This window comes from Oncorhynchus tshawytscha, linkage group LG09 (genome assembly GCF_018296145.1).
Source record: "Oncorhynchus tshawytscha isolate Ot180627B linkage group LG09, Otsh_v2.0, whole genome shotgun sequence".
Lineage (NCBI taxonomy): Eukaryota > Metazoa > Chordata > Actinopteri > Salmoniformes > Salmonidae > Oncorhynchus > Oncorhynchus tshawytscha.
In genome coordinates this window covers 66023316-66049178 of record NC_056437.1, presented here as the reverse complement: position 1 = coordinate 66049178, position 25863 = coordinate 66023316, and the positions used below count along the sequence as shown (strand labels likewise).

General features: G+C 45.0%; 1 protein-coding gene across 2 annotated transcripts in view; it reads left to right on the top strand.

Moving 5' to 3' along the window:
* The window catches only part of cpt1a2b (carnitine palmitoyltransferase 1A2b), a 63573-nt gene that overhangs the window by 13152 nt on the left and 24558 nt on the right, over nt 1-25863 (top strand). Inside the window, exons 4-13 of one of the 2 annotated variants that reach the window (XM_042327270.1) lie at nt 833-1004; nt 1991-2092; nt 5072-5209; nt 5359-5436; nt 7146-7253; nt 10001-10088; nt 11387-11582; nt 13302-13490; nt 14490-14595; nt 15184-15300. In XM_042327270.1, coding sequence (XP_042183204.1) covers nt 833-1004; nt 1991-2092; nt 5072-5209; nt 5359-5436; nt 7146-7253; nt 10001-10088; nt 11387-11582; nt 13302-13490; nt 14490-14595; nt 15184-15300 — 1294 coding nt within the window. Of the gene's footprint in view, nt 1-829; nt 1005-1990; nt 2093-5071; nt 5210-5358; nt 5437-7145; nt 7254-10000; nt 10089-11386; nt 11583-13301; nt 13491-14489; nt 14596-15183; nt 15301-25863 lie in introns of both variants that reach the window. The other variant, XM_042327269.1, reaches the window with a different exon arrangement.

The following is a 25863-nucleotide window of genomic DNA, read 5'->3' as shown; positions in this document are numbered from 1 at the left end:
TCTCCAGATCTCAACCCCATAGAAAATCTTTGGAGGCAGTTGAAAGTCCGTGTTGCCCAGCAACAGCCTCAAAACATCACTGCTCTAGAGGAGATCTGCATGGAGGAATGGGCCAAAATACCAGCAACAGTGTGTGAAAACCTTGTGAAGACTTACAGAAAACGTTTGACCCCTGTCATTGCCAACAAAGGGTATATAAACAAAGTATTGAGAAACTTTTATTGACCAAATACTTTTTTTTCCACCATAATATGCAAATAAATTAATTACAAATCATACAATGTGATTTTCTGGACTTCTTTTCCTCATTTTGTCTGTCATAGTTGAAGTGTACCTATGATGAAAATTACAGGCCTCTCTCATCTTTTTAAGTTGGAGAACTTGCACAATTGGTGGCTGAGTAAATACTTTTTGCCCCACTGTATGTAAACTCACGCTCCTGCGCCCTCCTCCCATGATAACATTCATTGTGTGTGTGTGTGTGTTATTTTTTAGATCTAGGTGTTCCAGAGGCCCGCATCAGTGGCTTGTAATGGAAGCCCGGAGATGCAAAACGTGGTTTATATTAATGAAATAGTCAATTACCGTGAGACTGGCTGTCTCTTTCATGACAATGGGTAGGACTTGTTTTTTAAACTCATGCCAGTACAGGGCTGTAATCTTCTACGTTTGACCAACAGAGGTCCCCCCTGTTACTTGTTTTTCTTTTATCCAGTGATGTTTTCTTGGAGTCTCTCGCAGACCTGCAGCCGCACTGACAACCAGTCTACTACTATAATGCATTCATTGTTGGTATTCTCTCTCTCCTCTCTCCTCTTCCACCCACCAGTAGTCTTTCTCTGAGTGTCCAGGGCCAGACCATGCTGTCAGTGCTGGTGTTCAGTACCCTGCTGTGGCTGTCGCTCATCCTGACCCTGAGGTTCTGTCTCAAGCTGCTGCTCTCCTACCACCGCTGGATGTTCGAGCAGCACGGGCACATCTCCACCACCACCAAAGTCTGGGTGGTATGCATGCTATGCCAGAGACGGTGGAGACCTTTTAATGAGGAAACTTCTCACTCTAGCATTTTGTTCCTTTTTTCCCCCCCCTGTACTAGTGTGTATATATAGACGGATGGAATAATGGTGATATTGTAATCGCTGGTCATGGTATTTGTTGTGGCAATGGTATACGCGGTGGCCAAAGCATGAACAGGAGAGGTAGCTGCAGTTGTACCACAGACGGGAACAATGTGACAAATGTCTTCAGCTTGGACGTATACATGTGAAGCATCCGCCAAATATGGTGGTGAGCGGATTATATTAACAGTCGATTACCGTGAGACTGGCAGTCTCTCTCATGACAATAACTGGCTGACAATGGGTAGGGCCTGTTCTTAAAACTCGTGCCAGTACAGAGCTGTAATCTTCTACGTTTGACCAACAGAGGTCCCCCCTGTTACTTGTTTTTCTTTTATCCAGTGATGTTTTCTTGGAGTCTCTCACAGACCTGCAACCGCACTGACAACCAGTCTACTACTATAATGTATTCATTTAATGTATTCTCTCTCTCGCTCAATGAGGAAACTTTTGGCTGACATTCTGCACATTTTCGATGAAACATTTGATGTCAGTACAGTTTTCTGTTCCCAAAAGTAAAATCTGTTATGAACAGAGCTGACTTAAGTTTTGTAGACTTTAACCTTTGCCAAAGTGTTTTTACAAATTGCGTTGTTTAGGAGTGCAACGGCAAATTGAGTTATTGCACACGCGCACTTCACAGAGGAGGCGTGCCCTAACGGAAATATGCAGACGCATGCTAGAAAACGCCAATAGGATCTCCATAGCGCGTGCTTGACTCTGCCCACCTCCTTGCTTGTTGTGCCCAATATGACTCATTGGACTGTGGTCTATCTTGGTTTAGTAATAAAACAAATATTTGTTTGTACTGTGGTTGTAGTTTTAGTAGATTCATTGATGTTCTCTCTCTCCCACTCTCCCCCCCATCTCAGACCCTGGTGCGTCTGCTGTCTGGCAGGAAGCCTCTCCTATACAGCTATCAGACCTCTCTTCCTTGCCTGCCCGTCCCGCCCATAAAAGACACACTGGAGAGGGTGAGTGTGCACAGATCCAGGATCCGCTTCCCCCAAACGCATAACCAACCTAAGAGTGCCCAGTTCACCCTAGTGGCGGAGATATAGTGGTTTCAGGAAGTATTCACACCCCTTGAATTTTTCCAAATATTGTTGTGTTACAGCCTGAATTGAAAATGTATTAAATATAGATTTTGTGTCACTGATATACACACAATACCCCATAATGTCAAAATGGATTTTTAAAAAAAAGCTTAATTAAAAATGAAAAGCTGAAATGTCTTGAGTCAATAAGTATTTAAAAAATCAGATGTATCAATCAAATGTATTTATAAAGTCCATTTTACATCAGCCGATGTCACAAAGTGCTGTACAGAGACCCAACCTAAAACTCCAAACAACAAGCAATGCAGTAGCACGGTGGCAAGGAAAAACTCCCTAGAAAGGCAGGAACCTCGGAAGAAACCTAAAGTGGAACCAGGCTCTGGGGGGTGGTCAGTCCTCTTCTGGCTGTCCGGGTTGAGATTATAACAGAACACGGCCATGATGTTCAAACATTCATAGATGACCAGCAGGGTCAAATAATAATAATAATCACTGTGGTTGTAGAGGGTGCAACAGGTCAGAACCTCATGAGAAAATGTCAGTTGGCTTTCCATAGCCGAGCATTCAGAGTTAGAGACAGCAGGAGCGGTAGAGAGAGTTGAAAACAGCAGGTCCGTGACAAGGTAGCACGTCCGGTGAACAGGTCAGGGTTCCATAGCCGCAGGCAGAACAGTTGAAACAGGAGTGGCAGCACGACCGGGTGGTCTGGGGACAGCAAGGAGTCATCAGGCCAGGTAGTCCTGAGGCATGGTCCTAGGGCTCAGGTCCTCCGGGAGGGGAGGGAGAGAATTAAGAGGGGGCATACTTATATGCACACAAGACACCCGATAAGACAGGATAAATATTTCAGATATAACAGACTGACCCTAGCCCCCGACACAAACTATTGCAGCATAAATACTGGAGGCTGAGACAGGAGTGGTCGGGAGACACTGTGGCCCCGTCTGACGATACCTCCGGACAGGGCCAACCAGGCAAGATATAACCCAACCCACTTTGCCAAAGCACAGCCCCCACACAACTAGAGGGATATCTTCAACCACCAACTTATTACCCTGAGGCTGAGTATAGCCCATGAAGATCTCCCCACAGCACGAACCCGAGGATGCGCTAAACCCGGACAGGAAGATCACGTCAGTGACTCAAGTGACGCACCCCTTCTAGGGGCGGGATGGAAGAGCACCTGTAAGCCAGTGACTCAGCCCCCATAATAGGGTTAGAGGCAGAGAATCCTTGTGGAGAGAGGGGAACCGGCCAGGCAGAGACAGCAAGGGTGGTTCATCGCTCCAGTGCCTTTCCATTCACCTTCACACCCCTGGGCCAGACTACACTCAATCATAGGACCTACTGAAGAGATGAGTCTTCAATAAAGACTTAAAGGTTGAGACTGAGTCTGCGTCTCTCACATGGATAGGCAGACCATTCCATAAAAATGTAGCTCTATAGGAGAAAGCCCTGCCTCCAGCTGTTTGCTTAGAAATTCTAGGGACATTAAGGAGGCCTGCGTCTTGTGACTGTAGGGTACGTGTAGGTATGTACGGCAGGACCAAATAGAAGAGAGGTTGGAGCAAGCCCATGTAATGCTTTGTAGGTTAGCAGTAAAACCTTGAAATCAGCCCTAGCCTTAACAGGAAGCCAGTGTATAGAGGCTAGCACTGGAGTAATATGATCAAACCCCTTTGTTATGGCAAGCCTAAATAAGTACAGGAGTAACAATGTGCTTAACAAGTCACATAATAAGTTGCATGGACTCAATAAGTGCAAGTCATAGTGGTTAACAGGATTCTTATCCCTTTGAACATGTTGAAGTTATCAACTACGCTTTGGATGGTTTATCAATATACCCAGTCACTACAAAGATACCTTTCCTAACTCCGTTTCCTGGAGCGGAAGGAAACTGCTTGGGGATTTCATCATGCGGCCAGCGGTAACTTTAAAACAGTTACTCCGTTTAATGGCTGTGACAGGAGACAACTGAGGACGGATCAACAACGTTGCAGTTCCGTCAAAATACTAACCTAAGTGACAATGTAAAAAAAAAGGCAGCCTGTGAACAATAAAAAATATTCCAAATCATCCATCCTGTTTGCAGTAAGGCACTAATGTAATACTGCAAAAAAAATGTGTTAAAGAAATGTACTTTTTATCGAATACAAAGCATTATGTTTGGGGGCAAATCCAACGCAACACATGCACCGCCATTTCTCGCGTAATTCATTTGACAGAGACACAAAGATGTCGCCGTGTCGAACGAACAAATTGTGTCAGCGTTGTATCCAATTGTTTTGTGAAACTTCCTGTTTCTATCACAGCTGTTGGGGCTTTTTGTTTAATACGGTGTGACTTTACTCACATAACTGTGGATGGATATGTGGTTACTGGGAGACATTCACCTTTTCAGCAGGAAAATAACCTAAAACTCAAGGCCACACTGGAGTTGCTTACCAAGACGACATTGAATGTTCCTGCCGTTGAATGGCGTGGTTACAGTTTTGACTTAAATCTGCTTGAAAATGGCTGTCTAACGATGATCAACGACCAACCTTACAGAGTTTGAAGAATTGAAATGGCTGGTTGTCACCTGAAAACTGACAGCGATTGAACATCCATTTTTATCTTGGCCATTTTAAATAGAATGGACTGAATCAGAGTGGAATGGGTGCAACATTCATACCTGGGGCGTATTCACTAGTTATCAAACAGAGGCAAACAGAATGAAACTGGGTAGGACCTAGCTGAATTTTTCCAATAGGAACTCTTGTTTTTGTTGCAAACAAAATTGAAGCTCGGAGTCAATGGTTTCCGTTGCAGAATGTTTTGCTAAGGTGTACAACTAATGAAGACGCCACAGTACACTGTTTGATCCGAGGTGTGTGGTGGGTCTCTCTCACTTAGTACCTGGAGTCGGTGCGTCCGTTGCTGAGTGGCCCGGGGTTCCAGCGGATGACTGTGTTGGCGGCTCAGTTTGAGAACAGTCTGGGGAACAGGTTGCAGCGCTATCTCAAGCTCAAAGCTCTGTGGGCTACCAACTATGTGAGTAGACTCACTGCTGCACACATACTGTTTGTTCACTCCCACACACACAAACACATCCACAGTTCGCTCACTCACTTAGCCTCATAGCTGTTGTAGTGTAAGGATTTCACTTCTAATCTCTCTCTCTCTGTCTGTCTGTCTGTAAGGTGAGTGACTGGTGGGAGGAGTACATCTACCTACGAGGACGAGGTCCCATCATGGTCAACAGCAACTACTATGGCATGGTACAGCTCTTCCCACGATACTCTATAGATATACACTGGGATTACAAAACATTAAGAACACCTGCTCTTTCTGTGACATAGACTGACCAGGTGAATCCAGGTGAAAGGGTAGGCAGGGTAGCCTAGTGGTTAGAGTGTTGGACTAGTAACCGGAAGGTTGCAAGTTCAAATCCCTGAGCTGACAAGGTACAAATCTGTCATTCTGCCCCTGAACAAGACTGTTAACCCACTGTTCCTAGGCCGTCATTGAAAATAAGATTTTGTTCTTAACTGACTTGCCTAGTTAAATAAAGGTAAAAAAGAAAAAAAAAACTATGATCCATTATTGATGTCACTTGTTAAATCCACTTCAATATGTGTAGATGAAGGGCAGGAGACAGGTCGTCCGGGTTAGGGGAGGGTTTGGCTGGCCGGGATGTCCTTGTCCCATCGCGCACTAGCGACTCCTTGTGGCGGGCCGGGCGCATGCATGCTGACTTCGGTGGTCAGTTGTATGGTGTTTCCACCGACATGTTGGTGCGGCTGGCTTCTGAGCGAGCAGAAGCCAGCCGAAGCAGTGCGGCTTGGCAGGGTCGTGTTTCGGAGGACACATGGCTCTCGACCTTCGCCTCTCCTGAGTCAGTACGGAAGTTGTAGCGATGGGACAAGACTGTAACTACCAATTGGATATCACAAAATTGCGAAGAAAAAAGGGCTAAAAATATATACATATATTTTTAAGCCTTGAGACAAGTGAGATGTATATGTGTGCCATTCGGAGGGTGAATGGGCAAGACAAAACATGGAAAGTGCCTTTGAACGAGGCATGGTAGTAGGTGCCAACACTGCTGGGTTTTTCACACAAAGCAGTTTCCCGTGTGTATCAAGTATGGTCCACCATCCAAAGGACATCCATCCAACTTGACACAACTGTGGGAAGCATTGGAGTCAACATGGGCCAGCATCCTTTTTGGAAATTGAGGCTGTTCTGAAGCCAAAATGGGGGTGCATAACTCGATATTAAGAAGGTGCTCCTAATGTTTGGGATACTCTGTGTAAACTTTAAATGCACTGTTATACTGTCTATGTGATACTCTTCATCTCTCTCTCCCGCAACATATACCCCCCTGCTTCCCGTCTTCATGCCTTCAGTTCTCAGACCTTCAGTTCTCCAACCGTCCAAAAGCCTAGAGTGCCCTCTCCCTCACCTGCCCCCTCTCTATTTGCTTATTGTGACATTCCAGAGACAGGGCTGGGGCAGGAATTCCTCAACTTCTGGAAATGCTGGAAATGTTGCCCCCAGAAACCTGCTGTAGTGCCACATGTCCTTACCTTTGTCTGTCTGTCTCTTCTGTGTCTGTCTCCCTCTCGTTGACTCTCCCGCCGACTCTCCCTCCCGCCGACTCTCCCTCCCGCCGACTCTCCCTCCCGCCGACTCTCCCTCCCGCCGGCTCTCCCTCCCGCCGGCTCTCCCTCCCGCCGGCTCTCCCTCTCGCCGGCTCTCCCTCTCGCCGGCTCTCCCTCTCGCCGGCTCTCCCTCCCGCCGGCTCTCCCTCTCGCCGGCTCTCCCTCCCGCCGGCTCTCCCTCCCGCCGGCTCTCCCCCGCCGGCTCTCCCTCCCGCCGACTCTCCCTCCCGCTGACTCGTCTGTCCATGTCTGTCTCTGTCTCACACTCCCTTTTCTATTTTATTTTTGTCTCGCTCTCACCTCCGACCCCTCTTCTCCACTAGGACTTTCTGTATGTGACTCCCACTCCCATCCAGGCAGCGAGGGCCGGCAACACCATCACCGCTCTGCTGCTCTACCGACGCAAGGTCAACAGTGAGCAGCTAACGCCTGTGAGTCCTGCTACCAGTACTAGTACACATATACAGTGGGTATAGAAAGTCACCGCCCCCTTTCAAAATGTTCACCTTTTGTTGCCTTTTACAGTCAGCCTGAAATGAAAACACATCAAATGTTACTTTTTACTGCTTTATTTAACCCACAATATCCAAGTGAGGAGGGGGGATTAATCTGAAAATGTATTAAAAGTCAAACAGTAAAATGCCCTATTTGGATAAGTGAACCCCCCCCAAAAAAAAAACTTTCTGAGGTTTAACCAACCAACTTCCAGATCAGATTTAATTGTAATGACTTTGATTAGTTCCAAATTAAACCAGTTGTTCATAGAGTCCACTTTAGTAGTGCACCTGGGCGGAAAAGGTACTTTCAAAAGATCTACGAGATAAAGTTATGGAAAGTCAGGGGATGGATATATAAAAAAAAGAGCATTGTAGATTCTAAGGCCAAGTGGCAAGATAAGACCAACAATTGAACTTTTTGGCCTGAATGCAAAACGATATGTCTGGCGAAAACCCAATACATATTTCCACCCAAAGAACACCACGCCTACGGTAAAGAACACCACGCCTACGGTAAAAGAACACCACGCCTATGGTAAAGAACGGCAGTGGCAACATCCTGTTGTGAGGGTGTTTCTCTTCAGCAGTGCAGGAGAACCTGCAGCCCTCTGCCAGGAAGTTGAAAATGGGAAGATGGTTCACGTTTCAACGTGATAATTACACAAAGCACATCACCAAAGCAACCGTACAGTGGCTGAAGGACAAGAAGGTAGATGTCCTTGAGTGGCCTCGTCAGAGCCCCGACCTAAATCCCAATGAATCTGTGGAATGACTTGCAGTCAATGAGCGGTCACCATGCAATTTGACTGAGCTTGAACAATTCTGCAAGGAGGGAATGGGCAAATATTGCGCAGTCCAGGTGTGCAAAGTTAGTACAGACGTATTCAATGGGACACGTGGCTGTAATTCAAGCAAAAGATGGTTCCACCAAGTATTAACTCAGGGGAGGGTGTTCACTTATCCAAATAGGATATTTTACTAGTAAAAAAAAGAAGTGTAATTCGCAGCTGGAAAAAGTCTGATTTGATGTGTTTTCATTTCGGGCTGTAAGGCAATAAAAGGTGAACATTTTGAAAGAGGGTGGTGACTTTATATACCCACTGTACAGTGTGAAGAGCTATACCCTTTTCTAACTACTAAGCTGTACTGATCTGACCTGGTTATGCCCGTTATTATTCAGGGAAAATGTATCAAGTTAACGATCCAAGGAACCCATTGGAATAGGAGTGAGACTCCCCTACACGGTCTGTATTGGACTGCTGTTGCTGCAGACATAGTTTATATGAATAGAACTGAAGTCATTATGTGGCTAGTCAAACCTGATTCTGTCTAACTGTCGTTTACAGCACTGTGTCAGTTTGTAGATGTGGGTGGGTGTTTTCAGAGAGGAGGAGAGAGACCCAACTCGGTGCAAAATCTGTCTCCCTCCAGCAGGTGGCGATATTTTTCATTGTTTTGCCCACCAAGCAAGGGATTTTTGTTTGGAGGTCAATGAGTGTCGAATTTGGTCAACGAACAAATGTATGGCATATTTGCTACGTGAGGTTTATTAAATCTAATAGAAGTTTCGTGACGCTTAAGTTGTGATGAGTGTACTGATATAAGTAGGACACGTGATATCCCGGCAACTTTGAGAAAAAAACACTTTATATCAGACTTGTCTCGATGGCTATGCATATTCATGGTATGAGGCTAGTAGCATAACATCTCTCTCCATTGAATACATGCGGTTGACGTCAACAACCCTCATTGAATATTCAAAAAAGTATTGCAATAATGAGATGTGTCCACCAATCAAAAGAAAGGACAGGTGGGAGCTAGAAAGCCCAGCGTGCAGCTTTGTGGTAAACGACTCCCCTTGTTAGGGTGGAGAGACATGCATCTTGTTAGAATATCCATAATCTTTGGTGTTGTTGACATCGGTGACAGGAATGCTACAGTATCTTACCAAACTGGAGCACTGAGTTATGAGTCAGATAATAATAACAACAAATATATACATTAATAATAGATGATAATAATTATTCTTATAATAAATCTAGATAGTTAATCCTTTAAAATGTCAAATAAATGAATGAATAATAGCCAGCCAACTTTGTTAAACACCCTTTTCTTTTAGTTCCTCATTATCCTCCTTTTCTCAATTCCTACTTTATGAAGGATACTGAAGTTGAACATGGGTTGTTTTGGTATATTTACTCATTTGCTGGCTATTTCATCGAAGCAACTGTGTGAAAGTGTCATTTGAAGGACCTTTAATCGAGTTCTACAATTTTTCCGCTGATGTGGTCTTTTTGTTTAAGGAACTATGCATCTGACTCGTCAATGAATATTCCACTTCCTCTCTCTTTCTCTCTCATGGGGCGGCAGGGTAGCCTAGTGGTTAGAGCGAAGTACTAGTAACCGGAAGGCTGCAAGTTCAAACCCCCGAGCTGACAAGGTACAAATCTGTCGTTCTGCCCTTGAGCAGGCAGTTAACCTACTGTTCATTGAAAATAAGAATTTGTTCTTAACTGACTTGCCTGGTTAAATAAAGGTAAAATAAATTTAAAAAATTCTTAAATTCAAATTGTCATGGATGAAATGAATGGCATTTGAGGCTAAACAATGCGAAGATACTGTAACTACAGAACAGTTTTTTTTTTCTCTTCTCTTTCTTTCTCTCTCACTCACTCTCTCAGAGTCGTGTTCCAGGTACAGTCATCCCTCTCTGTGCAGCTCAGTGTGAGAGGATGTTCAACACTACTCGCACCCCAGGAGAGGAGACTGGTAATACACACACACACAAAAGAAAGTCAGTTTTGGAATCTTTATTTGTTAGCATTGACCATAAAGGAAACAGTATGACCAACTTGCCCTCCAAATACACCTCTGCTGTTTTCAACCAGGATCTCAGCGATCACTGCCTCATTGCCTGCCACCGTTATGGGTCCGCGGTCAAACGACCACCCCTCATCACAGTCAAACGCTCCCTAAAACACTTCTGCGAACAGGCCTTTCTAATCGACCTAGCCCGGGTATCCTGGAAGGATATTGACCTTATCCCGTCAGAGGATGCCTGGTTGTTCTTTAAAAGTAATTTCCTCACCATCTTAAATAACCATGCACCCTTTCAAAAAAAATGTACATCTAAGAACAGATATAGCCCTTGGTTCCCTCCAGACCTGACTGCCCTCGACCAGCACAAAAACATCCTGTGGCGAACTGCACTAGCATTGAATAGTCCCCGCGATATCCAACTTTTCAGGGAAGTCCAGAACCAATACACGCAGTCAGTCAGGAAAGCAAAGGGCTAGCTTTTTCAAGCAGAAATTTGCATCCTGTAGCTCTAACTCCAAAAAGATTTGGGACACTGTAAAGTCCATGGAGAACAAGAGCACCTCCTCCCAGCTTCCCACTGCACTGAGGCGAGGTAACACGGTCACCACCGATAAATCCATGATAATCGAACATTTCAATAAGCATTTCTCTACGGCTGGACATGCCTTCCTCCTGGCTACCCCAACCCCGGCCAACAGCTCCACATCCCCCGCAGCTACTTGCCCAAGCCTCCCCAGCTTCTCCTTCACCCAAATCCAGATAGCAGATGTTCAGTAAGAGCTGCAAAACCTGGACCCGTACAAATCACCTGGGCTAGACAATCTGGACCCTCTCTTTCTAAAATTATCCGCCGCCATTGTTGGAACCCCTATTACTAGTCTGTTCAACCTCTTTCGTGTTGTCCAAAATCACTAAAGATTGGAAAGCTGCCGCGGTCATCCCCCTCTTCAAAGGGGGTGACACTCTAGACCCAAACTGTTATTGACCTATATCCATCCTGCCCTGCCTTTCTAAAGTCTCAGAGAGCCAAGTTAACAAACAGATCACTGACCATTTCGAATCCCACCGTACCTTCTCCCCTGTGCAATCTGGTTTCTGAGTTGGTCAAGGGTATACCTCAGCCACGCTCAAGGTACTAATCGACTGAGAACTTGTTCTCAACTAGCCTACCTGGTTAAATAAAGGTGAAATAAAATACAAATGCGTAGTGTTCTGCATCTCTCTCTCGACGTGTGTCTCCTCTCCAGATGTGCTGCAGCACTGGCAGGACAGTGAATTTGTGACTGTCTACCACCGGGGGCGCTACTTCAGGCTGTGGGTCTACAAGGCGGGGCGTCTCCTCTCCCCTAGAGAGATAGAGTACCAGATCCAGAGGATCCTAGATGACCCTTCACCCCCCGGACCTGGAGAAGACAGGCTGGGAGCACTGACTGCTGGAGACAGGTGTCTATAGTGGTGGGGGGAAGAGGGGTGTGTGTGTGTGTGTGTGTGTGTGTGTGTGTGCGTGTGCATGAGCAAGCGCCTGTACACATAGGTGTATGTACACACTGCAAATACAGTTCTCTGCATTTTCCATCACCCGGATATCCCCCTAAATATGACAGTGTCTTGTTTTGCATGATCCGATGTATGGCGACTAGATGGCCCTTACGGAGCTTCATGTTCATTATGCCTGAGACGGCTGTCGATGTGCAGACTTTGGCTTGAGACATCAGACAAGGATTGCACTGCATGACAACAGACGTGGGTTCAAATATGATTTGAAATCTTTCAAATACCTTGACCGTTCACTCTAGCCAGCCTGGAGTGCCAAGTGGGCAGGGTTTTTGTTTTTCGGCCTATTGCATTGGTCCATTGAGCCAAGCACGCTCAATCAAGCACAACTCAAGTATTTGAAATGATTTCTGATAGTATTTGAACCCAGGTCTGCAGGATACCGCAGACAAGCAGAGCGTCTGTCAGTCACCTCAATGGCCACAAGAGTCTCAAGTGGTCTGAGCACAACTTGGAAAGGAAGAGTGCAGAGCGGTGTCGGCCGAGAGATGGAGAAGTCACGAAGAGGAAGAGAAGGCGAGAAGGGCCTAAACCATTTAAAGGAAGAAGCAAGCAAACAAGAGGGGGGGTGGAAAAGCGAAATGGAGAGTGTTGATTGAGAATGCATGGAGGGAAGGGAACTGAACTGAGGGTGAGGGGAAGGAGTGAGGCTAAAGGTGAGATGAGGTGAAAGAGGAGAGGGGGGAACAGCGGTAGGAATATAAGATGACAGAGTAGATGCTGTGGGACGAAAGAAAAAAGGGAGAAAAAAAGACGAGTTCGTATATAAGGAGAATGCATGAAACGATATGTACCATTTGCTGTGTGGGTGTGTGTTATGATAAGATAAGACAGTATTAGTTAAAAACCTCCTAAACCGGGCCACTACTGCTCTCTTTACACAAATGCAAGCATTATCCTAGGATTAAGGTCAATTATACTGAATGTAGTTAATAGTCTGTGCAGTTATGGTCTATGTATACCAACAGAGCCTTTCTGGGCTTTGATTATGGTAAGTTGGAATGAGTAGGAATCTCTCTCTCGCTCACTCTCTCTCAAACACACTTAAAACACGACTCCCGTGCAGATGCGTACAACAACACTGTGGTGCTCCCGTCTGTTTCCGTAGACAATTTACACACAGTGTTAAAAACTCAACATTCTTTTCCCGGGGGTGTGGGTGTGGTACAGTAGCAGCACGCCCTTCCTCTCGCCATTGTATCTTTAGTCATCTTCAGCTCGGCATGACTGCTAATAGGGTTCCCGCCGTTTGAGCAAGGAACAGTTACAACCACACGGTTGGATTAGTCTGATCATGGGGTGTTTTGTCCTGGCATGTCCCGTGGGATCACTTTCACACTACTGTCAAGTATTCTGTCGTGTTCCTTATCACCGTGCTCACTGTTCTGCACGGAGTGGGTTGCAGAAGGGGAACATGTTCCCCTATCTTCAGTAACAATTTGAGGATTCTTGTCCGTTTTGGTTGCTGTTGATATTGATGTCTTTCTGTAAGTAAGAAGTACAGTCGACTCTGTGTTGATGATGTCATCTTGAGTCTACCTTTAAAATGTAAAAAAAAAAAAATAATGTAATGAATGTTGGCGTGATTTGGAATGTGTTTTGTCCCAGGGTGCCGTGGTGTGCCGTAAGAAAGCAGTACTTCAGCTCAGGGGTGAACAAGCGCTCGCTGGACTGCATCGAGCGGGCCGCCTTCTTTGTCACCCTGGACGATGAGGAGCAAGGAATGATGGGAGAAGACCCTGTGGGAAACCTGGACCGCTACGCCAAGTCCCTCCTCCACGGGAAATGTTATGACAGGTGTGTGAGACTGTGTTGCAGGCGCATTAAGATGAGCCTCTTACGTAGTCGGAATGTAGAATCGTGGCAGAGCTTCCGCCTTATTGCTAACACCTTACAGGATGGAGCCAACTGGAAGGGGCTGTGGAGTGAATTAGGACCCGTTTTATAGAGAGTGTCCAACTCTGCCTTTCCCATGTTACCACTCAACATAAGAACATTCAATCCATTTCACTCTTCTACAGGGGGTGGGGGGTACTAGCATGTACAAAATGGCACCCTATTCCTTATATACTGTAGTGCACTACCTTTGACCAGGGCGTGGGCCCTATAGGGCTCTGATCCAAACTAGTGCACCATGTAGGGAATAGGGTTCCATTTGGGCTTTGACCTAGGCCCCGCAGGGCAAAGCTGTTTGTGAAGCACATCTCCTCTTCACCTCTATCATAGTTTACCGGTTATCTAGATTGAGTTGAATTGTGCGTAATGAAGAGGGCAGGATGTCTTTGTTAACAGATGGTCTTCATCTGGTCCATTTGATCCTCTCTTCCTTTCACACGTGCTGTACTGTAGGGCTACACACACATGAGCATTCGAGTACACACACACACACACACACACACACACACACACACGGTATGTGACAACCTGATTGAATTAGCAGCAAATGTTTTCCAAGTCCAAGAGCACCAGTTGCTTAGGTGAAGTAATTGACGGATATATCCCATCCATGGACATGGTTCTGGTTGTTTAGAACCATCGACATTAGGCCGAAGTTCCTCTTGTACACACTCCTCTCTCCCCCCTCCAAATCAAGTGCTTCACATCTGTGTCCTGGACCAGGGCAGTGGTGGGTGGTCAGGGGATGTATATATTCTGCTTTGATAGTGTGTGGTCAACTCTCAAAACTGAAAGCACTGAGCTAATTGATATATATATATATATCTCTCTGTGTCTCTCCCTCTCTCCTGCCCCCCCCCTCTCCTCTCTTCTGCCCCCTCCCCTCTCTCGGTCTCTCAGGTGGTTTGATAAGTCATTCTCTGTGGTGGTGTACAAGAATGGGAAGAATGGGCTGAATGCAGAGCACTCTTGGGCCGACGCCCCGACAGTGGCACACCTGTGGGAGGTGTGTGTTTATCTGTCAAACAGGCATAATCAAATAGCATTTTATTAGGGCCCTTTTCTTCTCTTTTTAGCTACATGACATAGAAATGTGCCGTTTTCACATTGTGTAGACACTAGCATGGTGCTGGAGCTAGAGGTTAAAAAGATATAGGGGGGGGGGGGTCCCCTTGACAGCCCAAATGACCTGTCCTCAATGGAGATCAAGCACTTGGTTTTATTTAGAATAATCCGATCTTGCAGATTTTAGTGTATGTGTGAGGTAGACTACATATGGCCAGATATGTGGCTAAAAGTACCTGTGGTTAAATAGAGCATCGCCCGGATCAGGATGTTCCAGTTATTATCCAAATGGGATATTCTCAGGATTTGCTCGATCAGATAGAGGATAAACATGTTTGTTATTAGTTTTTAGCAGATCAAGTTTCTGTGTGTTTTATACTCTTTGTGAATGGTGAAGCCACTGAACTTTGAGTGTCTGTGTGTCTGTCTGTGTGTCTGTGTGTCTGTGTGTCTGTGTGTCTGTGTGTCTGTGTGTCTGTGTGTCTGCGTGTCTGCGTGTGTGTAACAGCTGCTCTTTGTCTGTCCTCAGTTCACCCTGGCCACAGATGCCTTCCAACTGGGTTACACAGAGGACGGCCACTGTAAGGGAGAGGTGGAGCGCTCCTTACCGCCCCCTCAGAGACTCACCTGGGACATCCCTGTGGAGGTGAGAGTGCTGGGTGTGCGCATCGTTCCCTAACACACCCTCAGACCAGGGTTTCCGTTAGGACAATGTGGCGCCCGGACAACATGACGGCGAAGATTCAAATTAACTGGCCATTTTGAGAAATTTACCGGACACCTATACATTGGATGCGTAACCCATTAGGGCATCCACCCACGGTGATCAGAATGACAGAAATCACATTTACATTATGGTAATTCATCTTAACAGAACATGTAACTCGTAATGAAACGGCCAATAAAACAGAATTTTCAAACATTTTCCAAAATGCAATGGGAAACCCCATTCTAAACAGCCCACCTGGGGAAACGACATTTTAAACAGCCCACCTGGGGAAATGACATTTTAAACAGCCCACCTGGGGAAATGACATTTTAAACAGCCCACCTGGGGAAATGACATTCTAAACAGCCCACCTGGGGAAACGACATTCTAAACAGCCCACCTGGGGAAACGACATTCTAAACAGCCCACCTGGGGAAACGACATTCTAAACAGCCCACCTGGGGAAACGACATTCTAAACAGCCCACCTGGGGAAACGACATTCTAAACAGCCCACCTGGGGAAACGACATTCTAAACAGCCCACCTGATAGCGGTTCCATATGTGACAGAGATGAGAAATCTCTGTTAGAATCTTAGAAAGAGAGGTACTCTAAAGACACAACAACTAGGATGTGCTGCTAATATGACTAGGATTGTGCCTTTGGCTTCTGGGCAACAAAATAACATTTATATGAAAACCAACAGAATAGGACTCTGTCACGTCTGTCACATGTGCTCAGTGTGAACCTGCTTTCATCTGTGAAGAGCACAGGGCGCCAGTGGCGAATTTGCCAATCTTGGTGTTCTCTGGCAAATGCCAAACGTCCTGCACGGTGTTGGGCTGTAAGCACAACCCCCACCTGTGGACGTCGGGCCCTCATACCACCCTCATGGAGTCTGTTTCTGACCGTTTGAGCAGACACATGCACATTTGTGGCCTGCTGGAGGTCATTTTGCAGGGCTCTGGCAGTGCTCCTCCTGCTCCTCCTTGCACAAAGGCGGAGGTAGCGCTCCTGCTGCTGGGTTGTTGCCCTCCTACGGCCTCCTCCACATCTCCTGATGTACTGGCCTGTCTCCTGGTAGCGCCTCCATGCTCTGGACACTACGCTGACAGACACAGCAAACCTTCTTGCCACAGCTCGCATTGATGTGCCATCCTGGATGAGCTGCACTACCTGAGTCACTTGTGTGGGTTGTAGACTCCGTCTCATGCTACCACTAGAGTGTAAACACCGCCTGCATTCAAAAGTGAAGCATAGGAACTGAGAAGTGGTCTGTGGTCACCACCTGCAGAACCACTCCTTTATTGGGAGTGTCTTGCTAATTGCCTGTAATTTCCGCCTGTTGTCTATTCCATTTGCACAACAGCATGTGAAATTTATTGTCAATCAGTGTTGCTTCCTAAGTGGACAGTTTGATTTCACAGAAGTGTGATTGACTTGTTACATTGTGTTGTTTAAGTGTTCCCTTTATTTTTTTTGAGCAGTGTACATTCGCCAACAATATACAATTACTCCTGTTTATATAGAAATAATTAAAATCATTCAAAATTCTTCACCAGAAAGCATGACATGGCCACAGAGGAATCAAGGATAATTAGCTTCTTATAAAGCTTAGCTTTTGCCTATTTGGGAAGCCCGCAATTTGGGCAGCACGCGTGGTAGGCCTAGCTGATTATTGAGATTTTGGCTGTCAGTGAAAAGCAAAAAATACGTGTGAAGATAATGTGTTGAGCAATAAGAAGGGGAGGGGTGTCTGGTGATGATACAGGTGAATCTCCCACCAGTTCTTGCACATTCATTATGTCATTGCGTGAATTGTTTGTCCTTTTTAATTTTTTAAATTTTTTAATCAATTCCAATTACATATGACACCAGTAGTAAATGTACTTATTAATCCCCATAATTTTCTTACATTTACCGTTCTCATTCTCGGAGTGGAAACATTCTTTGTGGAGTTCACAACCCGCTACACTTTTGTTTTGGAATGCTCCATATGAGCAATGAGTATGTATCTGGTTTCTATGTCCTGATAATGTTGAAGGAAATGCGTGAGCACGCATAGATGTACCTGACCTGCTGCACGGAAATGTAGGAAAGTGTTTTTTGTTGTTGTTGTTTTTTCCATCATTGCAAATGATGATATATTACAACTATAGTTCCTCACAGTAAGCTATTTTAACAAATCTTCCAATCTCCCTCGATAGTCACCAATCCTCAGTGTGAATGAGAAATAGAAGTTAAAGGCCTACTGCTGTATTAGCTATGAGTTCCATGCACATCATATGGCAGAGGCTAGTGATCTTTCATTAGTTGACTTTTTCGAATTTTGTCATGCTTTTAAGAAACGAAAACAGTATTGAAATGAAGCTGTTCCGCGCAAATCTGCATATGTACATCATAACTGTCACTCAGAACAGTAAAAATGGTAGGATAAATTGTAAGCGTCCCCAAACTTGCAACTCACGCGCCGCCTATTAAATTGCCTCCACGTTTTCACGGTCGGATTTTGCCTATATGCTAATTTGAAGCAAGTTAAACGATGCCTCGTAATATGAAATGAAACATTCAGGTTTATTAAGTATGTTTTCAAAATGCCTACTGCCTCCAGCTCACATTGTAAAGTGGTGGATGAAGCTCTGATAGCCTGTTGATTGCACTTGTATGGTGAATGGGAGGCATGCTTCAATTACCAGTAGTTCTTTTTAATCGTGCAGGAGAAATCCCGCTCAAAATAGGCTCTATGCTGACTAACGAAAATACACAGGCCAATTTTAATTCCACAAAATAAGGAAAATGAATCGACCAATTCTCTTTACCTGTCAAAAGAATTCCCATTGATTGCTTTTTCAATAGTTTAATTAATGAATAAAAAGCATAATTTTGAAATGAGATTTTCTTTTGCACCAGGTGATTTGACGTCTAATGGAAACCTTGCCTCAGACATCCTTTGTGAGGGGAGTGTGTCCGTGTTTAGTGTCACTTGAAACACCCTGTAAAACATTGTCCAGCTCCCTCTCTCCTCTTTCTTTAAGTCTTGGATCAGTTCTTCTCTCGGTTTCATTCCACGACTTAATGTCCGTTGACAGTCCTGAACCACAATACATGTTGAGGAACCAATTCAGTGGCTTAAGTTTAATATTTTAGTCTAAGTATGGTGCACAATGTTAGCATGACCTCCTTGAGCCACGATTTGGTGAAAGTAGGGGCAGTTGCGGTGACTGTATTACTGGCAATCATGAGTCATGACTGCAGTAAAATTCTATAGCCGTTGAGTCACGGTAACCTCCTTTTATGGACTCTGGACATGCGTTGGTAGTTCCAACTCGCTAATGATTATCAGGTTGCTAATGGCCTGGTAGTCAGGGTTCTTTTTCCTTTAACCACTCTGACATCAATTCAAATACAATCCAAAATCACATCAAACACATCATGAAAACAGTATGTGCTTTTAAAAGTCACCTCGCTGTGATTGATCGTTTTGAAGAAAGAAGCTAATTAACAAATTTGAATCTGAGTGTGAAAACATGGTCGTTGTGGATGTTGTTTCAAAGCCTAACACAACAAAATGGGCAGTGCTTTCTGAGGTGATGATTGCATGACAATGGCCGGCTGACAAAATGTCATGACCACCACAGCCCGAGATGAAAGGTTCTTCTCTTTTTGTCTTTCATCACTTTCTTTTCTTTCATCCGAGAGAAGTGGCATCTCTCTCGCTCTCTCGTGCGCATTCTCTCTCTGTTTGTTTGTTGCGGTTGGATTGTTCCGTTTCCTCTGTTTCTACCGACCCACAACAGTCAGACGATCGGGTGAAATTCCCTCCACTCGATCTCTACCACCTACAGTGCATTCGGAAAGTATTCAGACCCGTTTACTTTTTTCACAATTTGTTACGTTACAGCCTTATTATAAAAATGTATTCAATTGTTATTTTCCACCCACATTAATCTGCACACAACACCCCATAATATCAAAGCAAAAACAAGTTGAGACATTTTTGTAAATGTATTAAATATAAATAACTGAAATATCACATTTACATATGTATTCAGACCCTTTACTCAGTACTTTCTTGAAGCACCTTTGGCAGTGATTACAGCCTCGAGTCTTCTTGGGTATGACGCTACAAGGTTGGAATACACTTATATTTGGGGAGTTTCTCCCATTCCTCTCTGCAGATCCTCTCAAGCTCTGTCAGGTTGGATGGGGAGCATTGCTGCACAGCTATTTTCAGGTCTCTCCAGAGATATTAGATCGGGTTCAAGTCCGGGCTCTAGCTGGTCCACTCAAGGACATTCAGAGACTTGTCCCGAAGCCACTCCTTCGTTGTCTTGGCTGTGAGCTTAGGGTCATTGTCCTGTTAAAAGGTGAACCTTCGCCCCTGTCTGAGGTCCTGAGCGCTCTGGAGCAGATTTTCATCAATGATCTCTCTGTATTTTGCTCTGTTCATCTTTGCCTTGATCCTGACTAGTCTCCCAGTCCCTGCCGCTGAAAAACTTTCCCACAGCATGATGCTGCCACCACCATGCTTCACCGTAGGAATGGTGCCAGGTTTCCTACAGACGTGACTCTTGACATTCAGGCCAAAGAGTTCAATCTTGGTTTTATCAGACCAGAAAATCTAGTTTCTCGTGGTCTGAGAGTCTTTAGGTACCTTTTGGCAAACTCCAAGCGGGCTGTCATGTGCCTTTTACTGGGTAGTGGCTTCTGTCTGGCCACTCTACCAGAAAGGCCTGATTGATTGAGTGCTGCAGAGATGGTTGTCCTTCTGGAAGGTTCTCCCATCTCGACAGAGGAACTCTAGAGCTCTGTCAGAGTGACCATCGGCTTCTTGGACACTTCCCTGACCAAGGCTCTTCTCACCCAATTGCTCATTTTGGCCGGATGGCCAGATCTAGGAAGAATCTTGGTGGACCTTTATATAGACAGGTGTGTTATTTTCCAAATTATGTCCAATCAATTGAATTTACCACAGGTGAATGCAATTGAATTGGAAACAGGATGCACATGAGCTCAATTTCGAGTCGCATAGCAAAGGGTCTGAATACATATGTAAATAATATATATTTTTCTTTATTATTTATGGATGTATTCAGACGCTTTGCTATGAGACTCTGTTTTTGCTTTGTCATTATGGGGTATTGTGTGTAGATTTCTGAGGAAAAAATAAATATGTAATACATTTTAGAATAAGGCTACAATGTCACAAAATGTGAAAAAAGTCAAGGGGTCCGAATACTTTCCGAAGGCACTGTATATCTCCACCTTCTCTCCCTACTTCGACCTGAGCAGTGCAGTGCTCTCCTCCCTTGGCCTCTACTGTGTTAACTGCCTGTCTGTGGGAACGCTGGGGAGTTCCACTCCTGGAAATTACCTCAATGTGCTGCTATGACTGACTAGCTGGCTGGTTGACTGACTGGCTGACAGTTACAGAGCTCAGAATCTTGCATACAGTACTGGTCAAAAGTTTTAGAACACCTACTCATTCAAGGGTTTTTCTATTTTTGTACATTATTTTTGATATTGTAGAATAATAGTGAAGACATCAAAACTATGAAATAACACATATGGAATCATGTAGTAACACTTTTTTGGTTAAACAAATGAAAATATATTTGAGATTCTTCAAATAGCCACCCTTTGCCTTAACACTCTTGGCATTCTCTCAACCAGCTTCATGAGGTGGAATGCATTGTAATGCATTTCAATTAACAGGTGTGCCTTAAAGTTAATTTGTGGAATTTCTTTCCTTCTTAATGCGTTTGAGCCAATCAGTTGTGTTGTGACAAGGTAGGGGTGGTATACAGAAGATGGACGTATTTGGTAAAAGACCAAGTCCATACTATGACGAGAACAGCTCAAATAAGCAAAGAGAGATGACAGTCCATCATTTCCTTAAGACATGAAGGTCAGTCAATTCGGAAAATGTCAAGAACTTTGAAAGTCTCTTCAAGTGCAGTCGAAAAAAACCATCAAGCGCTGTGATGAAACTGGCTCTGATGAAGACCGTCACAGGAATGGAAGACCCAAAGATACCTCTGCTGCAGAGGATAAGTTCATTAGCGTTACCAACCTCATAAATTGCAGCCCAAATAAATGCTTCACAGAGTTCCAGTAACAGACACATCTCAACATCAACTGTTCAGAGGAGACGGTGTGAATCAGGCCTTCATGGTCGAATTGCTGGAAAAAAACACTACCAATGGACACCAATAAGAAGAAGAGACGTGCTTGGGCCAAGAAACACGAGCAATGGACATTAGACTGGTGGAAATGTGTCCTTTTGGTCTGGAGTCCAAATCTGAGATCTTTGGTTCCAACCGCCGTGTCTTTGTGAGATGCGGTGTGGGTGAACTGATGATCTCCGCATGTGTATTTCTCACTGTAAGGCATGGAGGAGGAGGATGTGTTACGGTGTGGGGGTGCTTTGCTGGTGACAGTCTGTGATTTAGTTAGAATTCAAGGCACACTTAACCAGCATGGCTACCACAGCATTCTGCAGCGATACGCCATCCCATCTGCTTTGAGCTTAGTGGGACTATCATTTGTTTTTCAACAGGACAATAACCCAGCACACATCCAGGCTGTGTAAGGGCTATTTTACCAAGAAGGAGAGTGATGGGTGCTGCATCAGATGACCTGGCCTCCACAATCCCCCAAGATCAAGCAAATTGAGATGGTTTGGGATGAGTTGGACCGCAGAGTGAAGGAAAATCAGCCAACAAGTGCTCAGCATATGTGGGAACTCCTTCAAGACTTTTGGAAAAGCATTCCAGGTGAAGCTGGTTGAGAAAATGCCAAGCGTGTGCAAAGCTGTCAAAGGCAACGGGTGGCTATATGAAGAATCTCAAATATAAAATATTTGTGGATTTCTTTAACACTTTTTCTTGGTCACTACATGATGTGTTGTTTCATAGTTTTGATATCTTCACTATTATTCTATAATGTAGAAAATAGTACAAATAAAGAAAATTTATTGAATGAGTAGGTGTGCCAAAACTTTTGATCGGTAGTGTACATTATATACACACACAGCCTGGTCGCCAAATGACCGGGGACTTTTTGGGGACTTTGCCCCTGTTAATTATTACATGCGCCAACTTACTTGCAGCATTTCTATGCTTATTAGAATAGTGAAGCCTTCACAATGATAACAGAACACACACGAGTGCCTCCGTACATCACAAAGCCTCAAAGGTCTATTCGAGTAGCATTGCTTCCCCCCCACTGAGATGAGACATTTTCTCTTTCGCTCACGCACTCGCTCACTCACCTGGACCTTATGTCACTACCAATTCTTTCTTCATCTGTTTTCTCTCTCTCCCTCTGTGTTTTTTTTTTTCATTTCCCCTTCATGTTGCCTCAACTCTCACTGTTTGCTTCATGAGGGCTTGCCTTTCTCAAATTCCCCTTATTAGTACCGCTCATTCTCTTATTCCTTCCTCTTCTCCCCTTCATCTCCCTGTTTCCTTCTCTCTCTCTCTATCTCTGTCTCTGTGTGTGTGTGTTGGCAGCGGCCTCTGTCTCTGAACTGAAAATAGAAATCACATGTGGTAAACTGGTCTCCAGTCATACAAAATATATGCATTCTGCCCTGGCTGGTTGGATCAAACTCTTAAGTACTTTGCTGTGTCATGCCACTCCACAGCAAACTACTCTCAATAGAAACTACTCTCAATAGAAACTACTCTCAATAGAAAATAGAAACTACTCTCAATAGAAACTACTCTCAATAGAAACTACTCTCAATAGAAACTACTCTCAACCGGCTTTTCTGAATGCTGTTCATGCTCAAGTCTACTCCACTTTGTTTGAGTTTCATTGTTCTTCAAGAGTGGCTGACAGTTTTCAACCCAAGGAAAGAACAATGGGGGCGGGGGTATCCTACGAATCAGGTTTGAGGAGTTAGTGAGGTAACTTTATTCAACTCCCAGTTCAACTCTGGATATCCAGTCATACGAACGTGTCTCACCTTTTTAGCCAGCTAAATTTCAATGTCAACGAATTCTTCAGAACTAACCTGCACCGGGGTCGGCCAAATAAGACGGCATTAACCTTGAGTAATCAAATAAATACTTCAAAAAAGTCTACAAGGTCATCTATGTCCGCTAACAGCAGTCATAAGTTACCGTTGGTGACGGTCTCTCTGGACCACTAACTAATCCGGGCCGTCATTAAAACATCAAAACTATCATAATGTAAATATTACTGGATGCAAAGTGGAAGGATGTGTGGTTCTTCTCAAACTCACAGGGGGTTTCCACACACGCACACCGCTCACGTAACAGATTTAGGGCATGGTGTCGTGGGAGGTTTTCCATCCTTAAACAAATTCCTTTTTAGAACGTGAACTAGTGAGTGTTTGTCTAGAAAACACAAACCTGGCTCTCAGCCTGACTCAAACCCTGGGAACCAAACTCCCATGGCAAGATCTGTGCCAGCTGACCTGACGCATCCCACATTTTCAGCCAGCTACTTTTTTCCACTTCATTAATTAACTAGGCAATTTTTTTATTTAAAAGTTTCAATTCACTAGTCAGAAAAGTCATTTGAGCCCTCTCCCACTAGCATGAAATATATGCATCTTGTCTCAATCTATTTATACAGATGCCGTATTTCAGATAGGACAGACTGAACCTTGCTCCCCGGCACATAGACTATTGCAGCATAGATACTGAGACGGGGGTCGGGAGGACACTCTGGCCCCGTCCGACGATACCACCAGACAGGGCCAACCAGGCAGGATATAACCCCATCCATTTTGACTACAGGAAAGCACAGCCCCCATCACCACTAGAGGGATAGCAACAGACCAACTTACTACCCTGAGACAAGGATGAGTATAGCCCACGAAAATGTCCCTCACCGCAAGAGCCCCTATAATAGGGTCAGAGGCAGAGAATCCCAGTGGAAAGATGGGAGCTGGCCAGGTCAGAGACAGCCAGGGCGGTACGTCATTCCAGTGCCTTGCCGTTCACCTTTGCACTCAATCATAGGACCTACTGAAGAGATGAGTCTTCAATAAAGACTTAAAGGTTGAGACTGAGTCTGCGTCTCTCACATGGATACGCAGACCATTCCACAAAAATCTAGTTCAATAGGAGAAGGCCCTCCCCTCAGCTGTTTGCTTAGAAATTCTAGGGACAATAAGGAGGCCTGCGTATTGTGACCATAGCGTACGTGTAGGTATGTAGGGCAGGACCAAATCAGAGAGATGGGTAGGAGCAAGTGCATGTAATGCTTTGTAGGTTAGCAGTATAATCTTGAAATCAGCCCTAGCCTTAACAGGAAGCCAGTGTAGAGAGGCTAGCACTGGAGTAATATGATCACATTTGTTGGCTCTAGTCAGGATTCTAGCAGCTGTATTTAGCACTAACTGAAGTTTATTTAGTGTTTTATCCAGGTAGCTGTAGAGTAGAGCATTGCAGTAGTCTAATCTAGAAGTGACAAAAGCATGGATTCGTTTTTCTAATAAACAATTAATGAACATGCACTTGTGGAACGGTCGGTAAAGACACTAACAGTTTACAGACGGTAGGCAATTAAGGTCACAGTTATGAAAACTTAGGACACTAAAGAGGCCTTTCTACTGACTCTGAAAAACAACCAAAAGAAAGATGCCCAGGGTCCCTGCTCATCTGCGTGAACGTGCCTTAGGCATACTGCAAGGAGGCATGTCTGTACTGTGAGATGTGTAAGACAGCGCTGCAGGGAGACAGGACGGACAGCTGATCATCCTCGCAGTGGCAGACCACGTGTAACAACACAGGATCGGTACGTCCGAACATCACACCAGGTACAGGATGGCCGCAACAACTGCCTGAGTTACAGGAATGCACATTTCCTCCATCAGTGCTCAGACTGTCCCCAATAGGCTGAGAGAGGCTGGACTGAGGGCTTGTAGGCCTGTTGTAAGGCAGGTCCTACCAGACATCACCGGAAACCACGTCGCCTATGGGCACAAACCTGCCGTCGCTGGACCAGACAGGACTGGCAAAAAGTGTTCTTCACTGACGAGTCGCGGTTTTGTCTCACCAGGGGTGATGGTCGGATTCGCGTTTATCGTCGAAGGAATGAGCGTTATACCGAGGCCTGTACTCTGGAGCGGGATCGATTTGGAGGTGGAGGGTCCGTCATGGTCTGGGGTGGTATGTCACAGCATCATCGGACTGAGCTTATTGTCATTGCAGGCAATCTCAACACTGTGCATTAAAGGGAAGACGTCCTCCTCCCTCATGTGGTACCCTTCCTGTAGGCTCATCCTGACATGACCCTCCAGCATGACAATGCCACCAGCCATACTGCTTGTTCTGTGTGTGATTTCCTGCAAGACAGGAATGTCCAGATATCAATCCCATTGAGCACGTCTGAGACCTGTTGGATCGGAGGGTGAAGGAAATTAGAGGTGCCTTGGTGGAAGAGTGGGGTAACATCTCACAGCAGGAACTGGCAAATCTGGTGCAGTCCATGAGGAGGAGATGCACTGCAGTAATTAATGCA